The following is a 10,703-nucleotide window of genomic DNA, read 5'->3' as shown; positions in this document are numbered from 1 at the left end:
AGATATTTTATATAGGAAGAAAATAGTTATGAAGAGTAAAATAAAAACATAAAAACAATATGAAAACTATTAAAAATCCAAAACACCCAAACAAACACACAAACACCCAATCAAAAACACATGAAGATAACAATACTCTCAGTACTACCACATACGATATTGAGACACGGATCTAAGCAAACAAAAACTACAAAAATTTCACGAAAATCAGGACATTTTTCCCTCAGTCTACTCCCCCTTCTTCTAAGTCGACATCAAGCACACTATCACCATCGACCAGAACAAGGCTTCTCACACAAATGGCTGTCCGAAACATATCCGGCATACCCACTATCTCAACCTTGCTGCCTGTCTCCTCTTCTATGTCATACCAAAAGAGATTGTCGAAGTCCTGCGGCATCAAGACCTTCTCGCCACTCTCTGTGATTGTGAGTAAAATGGCCGGAGGGAAAGAAGAGAGAATTTAGCTAAGAAGCGTACGTAGGTCTGCTTCCCAGTTGGCGGTATATAGTCAAATCAGTAGGCATTTCTCAAAAGCTAGTGTGTCGTTAAGTCAGTAACATCGCGTCCCATTTTACAGTGTTGTTGCTGTCTTGCTGATGGTGACGAAGGTATTGAAACGGTAATATAAAGAATTAAAAAAAGAGAGGAAAGAAACGGTAATATAACAGAGAAGAAATGGAGGCCACTCGGATTTATTGGCTTTGGTATGGTTTGATTCGACGGTGGAGATTCGATTAGAGAAGGCTTGTTGGTGGTGATGGGGTGCCACGTCTTGGGTCCCACTGGGTAATTAATTTAAGGAAAAAAGCAAAACAAAACAAAACAAAAACTTAAGGAAAAAATTAATAAAACATCATTTCTCACCGAGAAAGAAATAAAAACATAATGAAAGAAAAGAAAGAAAATAATTAAAAACGATTGAAGAAGACAAACATTATTGTAAAATAAAAATAAAAGGGATAAAAGAAAAAATAATAATAATAAATAAAACAAGATAATGAAAAGGAATAAAAAAATTAAAAAACTAAAAAATTAAATGGAGAAAAAGGAAGATGATAAAAACACATGAAGATAACAAATGTGAAGAGTAACAACCTTTTCCACACCAAACAGATCGATGTTTTATATGGGAAAGATATAGGCAAACTCTTTAAAAAGATTGCAAAACAAGTATAGGGAAAGAAAAAAAAATGTAAAAAAAATATAAAAGGTAATGCAAAACACACACAAAAAAAAAAAAAAAAATCCTTCTTTGTTCAAACCCAATAAAGAAAAAGCAAACAGTACATACAAAAAACCACATTTCATTACTTTGACAGAATCAGAGAAAACATAAGAAAATAGGAGAAAATTAATTAGAAATAAAAAATTTAAGATAATAAAGAGAAACTTCAAATTACAAAAAATAGGACAACGTAACAAAGGAAGATTTAAAAAAACAAAAACAAACCAAAAAAGAGGAAGTCCAAAACTTAAAATAACAAAAAATTAATGGAAATGAAAAAAATAAATAAAATAAATAAAAAATTTAAAAAAAAGGACTAATTTAGGGGGAAAAAATTAATAAAACACCATTTTCTCACAAAGGGAAAAAAAAATTAATGAAATAAAGGTAGAAAAATTGAATAAAACAAAAAATTTTGAAAAACAAAAAAAAATGGCATAAACAAAATAATTAAGAAGATAAAAAAGGGGAAAAACAATAAAGGGAAAAAGGAAGAAAAACGAAACATATACGAAATAGTTTTGGAAAAAAAATAACAACAGGAAAAATATGAAAGCTCTTGAAAATCAGAATCACCCATACAATAACACATAACACAAGTATAAAAAAAAAAAAAATTAAAAAAAAAATTAAAAAAGAAAAAAAAGAAACCAATACTAAAGAGCAAGCAGGAAACTTAGAGAATGCTTATATCTATTGTTGAACGGAGTGACAGTGTGACTGACACTAGTAATAAACCAAAACTTCTTTACAAAGCCTAAAAATAACATACATTCCCACGGATTCGTTCTTAAGAGGACAACAAACTTCTCAAGGAAATTCCAGTAGCGCTACAACATGAAATTGCAAAAGAGCACAAATCAAGCTCCAGACATGACACACATAAAAATAAAAAACAAAACAAGCAAATATATTCGGTAACAAGCTCAGAACAGAAAATCCACTTTCATAAAAACTAAAAGACCAGAACAAAAGAAACATGTACAGCTGCATTGCATGGGCTTAACCACATTGGAAAAAGCTGGAAACACACTCTGGCTGTTTACAAATAGAAAACCCAAAAGTTCCTAACAATTAAAAAAAAATATATCTTTTTTAAAATCAAAGCAGAAGCAAGAAAAACGTTCACAGATCGACCTCACACAAGAAGAAGAAATAGAGCTGCGTAGGGAAAGGGGCTTGCGAAAGACAATCTTAGGACAAGTAAGGAGGAAATACCAAAAGAGAGAGGGGAAAAAGAAAAGAGAAATAAAAATGATTTATGAGAGAGTTTTGATAAAATATAGAGAGCTACATATTTGTTTAAGTGCCTCTCAATTCTCGCATGTCTGTAGGTTAGGAGTCTGACACACAAACGCAGCTGAGACTCGAGAGAGAGCTACAAAGTTGAATTCAGACCGTTGCAAAGAAGGTGTGCACAGAGCATCCTTCTCTTTGCTACTATCCCATCAAAACTTTCCTTTTCATTTACACAATCTTTCTTTTATCATTTTTTTACTGATTGACTAGACAAACACAGAAACGGTAGGTAAGCCAGCTCCTACGTGGCACTTTTTTTTTTTTTTTTTTTTTTTATAATAGATTGTTGCTTCGCCCGCAAGAACTTTAGAGATTAACGTAAACCTTTGAAAATTTATATAGAACGTCAATTCCAGTCTTGTTTTGGGGGCTGGGTTTTTCGTGTAAATAGGTTGCAAGAGGTTTAAATATAGAATAACCCTAAACCCTAAACCCTAAACAACGCACGACGCCAGCCGGTATAGAGAAAATAGCGGCAGCAGAGAAAAAATTTCTCTGCTGCCAGTGTGTGTGTGAGAGAGAGAGGGAGATTAGGGAGACTCTCACCGGCAGCAAAGAAAAAAAAATTTCTCTGTTGCCGCTTGTGAGAGAGAGGCGCGCCGGAGAGAGGGAGGAGGAGCTTGGTTCTTACCCGGCGTTTTTTGTAAAGGAAGTATCTATCATCTCTGGCTTTCTCTGTACTGGCCGGCGTCATCTTCGGCGGCAGGTTGATGGCTGTTGTGGTTTTGGAGAAAAATATGAAAATGTTATTCTAGAAGGTGTTTTGTTTTAGGTATTCTAGAAAAAAAGATTAAGGGAGCGTTTGGCAACAGCCTTGACCCAGGCCTCAACACTGTGTTTGTCTTTTTCCTTATATGTCTTTACACTATTACCCTTCACTATCACCCACTCACCGCATGCCCTTATCCTATCCCATTCACCTTCTCTCTCTCCCACAGCACACTTCTCTCTCTCCCTCGCACCCCCACCTCAGCTTTCAGTGACCGCCCACTGTACCAGAACGGAGACGCACCCACCCACGGTGGCCCACCCTAGGATGGAACCCACTGAAAGATATCGCCACCGGCGATAAATCTGCGACTCCGGCGATGCCCACCCACCAGCGCGACCTGCCACCCACGCCCAGCCCGATCCTCCCCCAACCGGCTTCGGAAATCCAACGCCGCCCAGCCCACCGCATGGCTAGAGCAGGCCGCACCCACCGCCCCTGCCCAGCCGGCCAGAACAGGCCACCACTCACTTCCAGGCCAATCCCCCTGTCCAGATGGCTGCCCACCGCCCAGCAGGCTGCCCACCCACGCTGCCCAGCCCACTTTTGTTTGTTATTTTTTTGTTTTTACATCAATTTGTGGTGCAACAAATATGATGAAATTTGTATAGTCGCAAAGCCTCAAAGGCAGAGCCCAACAACACACCAATCCCTCACTTCTTAGTCACACAAAAAAAATCAAAAAGTGAAGGAACACACGCAAGGGAGGGACACTGTTTCGGTGCTTTGGGAATTTTCAAGGAAAAAAAAATCAAAAAAGTTAAGGATCTCACGCAGGGGGGGTGGGGGACGCCTGATATGTGCTTTGGGGATTCTCATGGAAAAAAACTCAAAAAGTTTACAGAGAAAGCTAAGGGCAATATGGGGATAGTGTGTGAAATATTGATGGTCAACTAATCAAAAGAGAACAGTATCTAGGACAAGGCTGTTACCAAACGAAGCCTAAGTAGAACACCATATTTTTGTTTTAGTGTTTCACGCTGATGTGTTGTCGTCTTATTGGAGAGCACAAAGGCCTTGATTTGTGCCAAAACCCTATATAAGTTATTCTCATATATATATATTTGGTTTATAATTTTTTTATTATTGGGGGAAAATCCACTTTACCCCCCTGAAGTTTCAGGAGTTTTTCAATTTGAACCCCAAAGTTTAAAAAGTGGCAATGTACCCTCCCAATGTTTCAAAAATTTTCAATTTAAACCTTCCATTAAATTGGACGAAATTTTTTTCAAAAAAGCCTGAGGGTAATTATGTAATTTTAGAGATTTCCGTCCAATTTAACAGAAATTATTAACGGAAGGTTTAAATTGAAAAATTTTGAAACATTGGGAAGATACATTGCCACTTTTTAAAGTTTGGGGTTCAAATTGAAAAACCACTAAAACTTCAAGGGGATAAAGTGAATTTTTTCCTTATTATTATTATTGTATATGACACGTGTTTGGTGTTGACATGTCAAATTAACGGATTTTGTTAACTTCTCTAACAATAATTATTTGACACAAAAAGTTCCATGCACATGTTAACCACGACATAACAACTAAGTGATTGATAATGGCATAATTGAGCTCATTATAAAATTATAGTTTCTTCCTAAATTTTTTTTTTTTAGAAAAAAAAAAAAAAAACAAAACAAAACATAAAAAACAAAACAAAACAAAAGAGGAGAGATTAATTGAGGGGCAGACAATTGTCCTTCATATATAGTGAGAGGAGGTCGAGCGCCCTCCACTAGTGGTATAACAACTCACCATAAATGTAATACTTCACATTTATTCATATGGCACTATTACTATTACTTCCATGACAACGTCGTAAAGATAAATGTATACTAAAAACTGTAAAGATAATATGAGAGCACTAAAACAGAAAAGGCAAATATTACTGCAATACAATGCTCCATACTGTTAAGAGGAAATCCTTCAGCGCCTTCGGCCATGCCTCCTGCTCTTCCTGCGACTGCTCTTATCATAAGAATCAGACTCTGAAGCCGAGTCCGAATCAGAAGACTCAGAAGATGTGCTGTACCTCTTACGCCTTCCCCTCTTCTGCTTCTTTTTCTTCCTCCGCTGCCGCCTCTCCTCTCCTGAATCAGATGATGAACTGTAACCCGAACTACTTTCCTCTGAAGAAGAATCTGATCCCGTAACTGATGATGCCCCACTATCAGTCTCAAAAACTGAAGCCTCACTATCACTACCAGAATCAGAATCTGACCGATGCTTCCTTTTGCTTTTCTTAGAGCTCTTTTCGGCTTTCTCCTCCTTAACATCTGGATTATTATCTAAATCATAAGAGATTGACACCTTCATCCTCAATTTGGGATTCTTGAGCTGCTGGGTCCGTGAGGGTCGGGAGATGTAAACTCGTTCATTTTTGCATTCATAGGTCCAATGCCCACTCTCAAAACACTTCTGGCACTGTGAAGCCACACCACTCACGGTGGACATAGAAGCCTTAAGGTCTTTTCTTTCACCCAATCTCACAGCCTTCTCAGTACTATTCAGATACATCTGCCTCTTTGCTTCCCTTTTCTCTTGCCATCTACTAGGTCCTTCCTCCTTCTGCCCATAAGCATTAACATTTCGGGCTGCAGCAGTCGCTGCCCTTTCAGCCTGAGCACGACTAAGACCCTTTGCTGCACTCAAGGTTGCTGCCTTGATTCTTTCAGCCGCAGCCTGGCCTTTCTCTTCCTTCTTACTAGACATGTTCTATGTTTCAATATCTAAACAAGAATACAGAATTTTCCAATCTCACAAGCAAACGCAATACCCCAAGCTCTAACTTGATACCAATACCACCCAGATCCTGCTACAACCTGCATGCAAGACTTTCACAAGTCATTCCCATTTTTCAAATATTCACATTTCTGGGTAAACAATGTCCGAAACCTCACAACTCAAAATTAGACAGGAACACAAAGCACATATCGCTAAACACACTCAACATGACACACTCGGAACAAAATTCTTTTGATTATATATGTAATAAAAAGCCAAAAAAAAATAAAACCAGACATGACTGCACATTGAACAAATTACAGATGCCAAATTGACAACCAGAAAAACATACCAAGCTTTTCAGCAATTCAAAACCGATCGAAAACACGAGCTTATATATAGTTCATAGCGCCTAATTCAATTATAAAAAAAGGTTCCTCAACTTATATTGAAACAAAGTCATGAGACAGAAAAGAACATATCAATGTAAATCTCCTCTGATTTCTCAATTCCTCGACAAATCAAATTGACCAGAAGCATATCCAAAACCCTAGAATCAAATCAACCGACCAATAATCCAAAACCCTGCAATGATGGGTGCAATAATATAAACTATTCTAGACAATGGAAGATGGGAAATAAAATAATCTAGACAAAAGGGGATGGCTAGGCTGTTAGCATGGGTGTGCAACATTCCCCTTGTAGTGGCGCCAATCAGACTAATATTTTAGTCTTCCTCTGCATCTTCGGGTGTCCATTTGACTTTGTCTGCCATTACACTGATTAGCCGAGTGTGGCTTGGGAGTGCGAAGGTTTGTGAGAGAACGCGTGCTAGGGTATAAGTCTCGGCGATCATATTCGGTAGTCAAAACATTTGGCAGTTGATCCTGGGTCCTAGACTCTAAACTTGTCCCGGGAGTGTGGCTCGGGTTACCCAAGTGTGAGCCGAGTGAGGCTCAGTTGAGCTGTCCTACATCACCAGAAGACGCAAACACTTCACCCCCTCTACCTGCTTCCCCGGCAGAGAAGGAAACTCGGAAGTAGCAGACCTGAACTTTCCACCTTGGTACTCCAACATCCATTTCATCTCACCCACGAAACGGCGCCAACCCCACCCCTTTCAGCCCTCTGGGAGCCAAATAGTACCTTTCCGACCACCATCCGCTTCAACAGCCACCTCTAAAAATCTGCCCGCCTTGTTGCAACCCTCCCGAACCATCAACCTATTTTCATCCTCATGAAAGTATGTGACCGAACCTTCCTTCACCTGAGACTGAGAAGCCTCCACCCTAGCTACCAACCACACCACACTCTATGACCCCACTCTGATGACCACAACGAAACCCTTCCTCCGTTCCTCAAGCCGCAAATTAGTGGATCCCTCCTTTGCCGTGAAGCAGAAGGCTTTGGCTTCGACAGAGAACCGTCGTTCCATAGCTCACACAACCCCCAATATTTATTGTACTTCATCATCATCTTCTCCGCCATAGCACTCAATACATGATCACCATTATTAATATACTCTTGCAAATGCATTTGAATGCCACAAATTTCTTGGAAGTACATATTAAATGTACAATACAAAGACCTCGAAAGTTGCTTGTGGCATCATAAAAAAGTTTTAAGAAACTTGAGAAAAATTCTAATACGATTCCCATCAACACATGTAGGAGGTCCCAAACCCTCTCTTTCTTTTCCTCGTTCAACGTAGTATTAAAGTTTTTATCAAACTCGTCCACAAGTCGGAAAGCGGATCGACATTTTTCAGCACCTTCCAACATAAAAAAAATGTAGAGTTCCATCTAGTTGGAACATCAAGACACAACAAACCCTTGAAAGTAAGTCGTTCTCTTTCAATACAACCCTTAAACTTCTCAAATCTTGAAGGTGAAGACTTCACATACTTCACCGCACTTCTAACCCTCACAATGGAGTCATCAACCTCTTTCAAACCCTCAGTCACAATAAGATTTAGTATGTGTACACAACACATAATATGCATAAATTTACTCTCTAATATGGCGCCCTCCTTATTACAAGTTCTCTTTTTCACGTATTCCAAAGCGGCATCATTGCAAGTAGCATTGTCAACTGTGATAGTGAAAATGTTACGAATACCCCACTCAAGCATACACGATAAAATCATCTCCCCAATGGTATCACCTTTGTGATTAGGAATTAAACAAAATTTTAAAATTCTTTTGTGCAAGTTCCAATCACTATCAATAAAATGAGAGGTGATTACCATGTAAGTAAGGTTCTGCACCGAAGTCCACGTATCAGTGGTAAGACAAACCCGAGCACCGGTTGTCATGAACATTGCCCTCGAATTTTCCTTCTCGGACAAGAAGAGCTTAACACAATCCTTCATCACAGTATAACGAGAAGGAATTGAAAACCTAGGCTCAACTGCCTTCACAAAATCCTAAAACCCTTCACCTTCCACAAACCTAAATGGCAACTCATCCTTAATTATCATCTTAGCAATTGATAACCTTATTTTCGTAGCATTGTATTTGGTAATCACCAAATTACCCATAGATCCTTCTCCCACTCCCGTTTGTCTTCCCTCTCAACCTCAAAACTTAGTTTTGATTGTGACTTATCAGTTTTATCAAACCTCCGGGGATATTTTTTGCAAGTATTCCTCAAATGTGTTAACATGGCTGAAGTACCTACCCTTTTAGTATGACAACTAAACAATTTGTTACAATAATTGCATTGTGATTTAGGATCCTCGGGATCAAACCCCTCCACCCTAGTAAAATGTTTCCAAACCATTGATGTTTGCTCAGATTTTTTAGGTCTTGGTGGGAGAGATGAACTAGGATTACACATTCTGTTATCACTCAACATGCACACCAAATTTCATATGAATGACATATCTTTTACTATTTAATCCATATAATTTCAATATATATATATATATCATCTTGAACCAGCACCTATCAAATCAGCTCAAAAACCCTGTTCTCAGTTATCAACAAACTTACAGTGAGAAAGATCTAAAATTTTCAATACCCACCATCAATCTCAATCAAACAACCACAAGCCCAAAGTGAACAAAGACTTCGAATTAATTTTAGCTTGCAATTAAGCAATAAAACCCTAGTAAAAATTTGTTGTAGGAAAACATAAAAAAAATTTATAAAACACTGCAATGCAATACAAAGTATAAATGCACACTTTCTCATTTACAGTAGGATTCTTGTATGAAAAATAAAATAAGACATGCATAAATCAAAACTAATTAAGAAAGCCTAAATCAAAGTTTTTACCTGAGGTCGATGGCTGAAAATCTGAGATAGAGAGAGAGGTTTATCTGAAATAATTGAAATTAACTTGTTAGAAACAAAGACTGAGACAGAGAGAGAACGAAAGAGAGAAAGAGAGAGAGCGAGAGAGAGAGAGAGCGGAAGAGAGAGCGAGAGAGAGAGAGAGCGAAAGAGAGAGCGGAAGAGAGAGAGCGAAAGAGAGAGAATGAAAGAAACAAACCTTGATCGGAGCTCCGGTGTACGAAGAGTGAGCGGGAGCGGCGCAGATGGAACCTGAGCTGCGTGAGATGAGAGAAAATGGGTCTGGAGGGTGGACCGGTGCAGGCTGCGTGCGTGAGTTAAGAATGAGATACAAGAGCGAGATGCGGGGGGAGATATTTGGGATTTCAGGTTAGGTTATATTGGCGGGGTCGGGTCGATACCCGATGGGTGTAAAAAACATAACCCGTAGGCCGACCCGCCCCGTGCGGGTAACCCAAAATATAACCCGGAACCGCGTTTTTCTTAGAGAAAATGGGAGGTTCGGGGCAGTTCATCGGGTTGGGCGGGTATTTACTCACCCTAATGCATTTAAATTTGAATTATAATTTTTTTTAGGATTTTGAAATTTAAATTATGAACTTACGTTATAAACAAAAAATGACAAAAATAAAACAACTAATCTAGATTTATTTTATTTAGGATCTCCATAACAAATGCATTTTAATTTGGATTATAATTTTGTTTAGGTTTATTGAAATTTAGATTATGAACTTATGTTATAAACAAAAAAGGACAAAAATGAAACAACTAACCTAAATTTATTTTATATAGGGTCCTCATAATAAATGCATCTAAATTTAGATTATAATTTTGTTTAGGTTTTTGAAATTTAGTCATTTTTAGCGGTCCTACTCCTTCCATCTGATTGCATGACATACCACCATCTAGGCGTCCTCCTCATTCTTTTGGTCATGATTGACTGAATCTATTTGAATCCACTTTTCCTTTTTATTTTAGTTTTCATTTCTTGAAATATAATGACTTTTGTGGGTGTTTGTTAGGTCCCCCACCCCCTCCTATAGTTTTATTTTCTTTTAAGGTTATGGTTATCTTACTGGGGAAAGAAAAAGAAAAAAAGTTAACATGAATGTCCATGGATCAGTAATGAAAGTCTTTTAAACTCCATAAGAAATTCTATTATCACAAAAGTCTTCCACTATTTCCAAGCTAGCGAAGAAAAGCGCATTAAATTGCATTGGCCTGGATATCGGTCAAAATGGTTCGATTAAGCCTCTTATTGGTTATTAACCAAAAATTATTGGTTAATCGGTTAATTAACAGATAATCGGTCATACTAACTTCTGCACTGAGGTAGTATGTTTCAGCTTCTTCAGCACATCCCTAGCGACCTACGCTGTGTTGTAAGGCAG

General features: G+C 38.1%; 1 protein-coding gene across 1 annotated transcript; it reads right to left on the bottom strand.

Moving 5' to 3' along the window:
* Positions 1 to 5,049: 5,049 nt before the first annotated feature.
* Positions 5,050 to 9,653, bottom strand: LOC132185743 (uncharacterized). The gene is made up of 3 exons (XM_059599518.2): positions 9,512 to 9,653; positions 9,295 to 9,338; positions 5,050 to 6,114 (listed from the first exon to the last, which is right to left on the bottom strand). The coding sequence occupies exon 3, from the start codon at positions 6,002 to 6,004 to the stop codon at positions 5,219 to 5,221; it is 786 nt and encodes a 261-aa protein (XP_059455501.2). The 5' UTR covers positions 6,005 to 6,114; positions 9,295 to 9,338; positions 9,512 to 9,653; the 3' UTR covers positions 5,050 to 5,218.
* Positions 9,654 to 10,703: the final 1,050 nt, after the last annotated feature.

This window comes from Corylus avellana, chromosome 7 (genome assembly GCF_965113065.1).
Source record: "Corylus avellana chromosome 7, dhCorAvel1.hap1.2, whole genome shotgun sequence".
NCBI lineage: Eukaryota > Viridiplantae > Streptophyta > Magnoliopsida > Fagales > Betulaceae > Corylus > Corylus avellana.
This window is presented reverse-complemented; position numbering and strand designations above follow the sequence as displayed.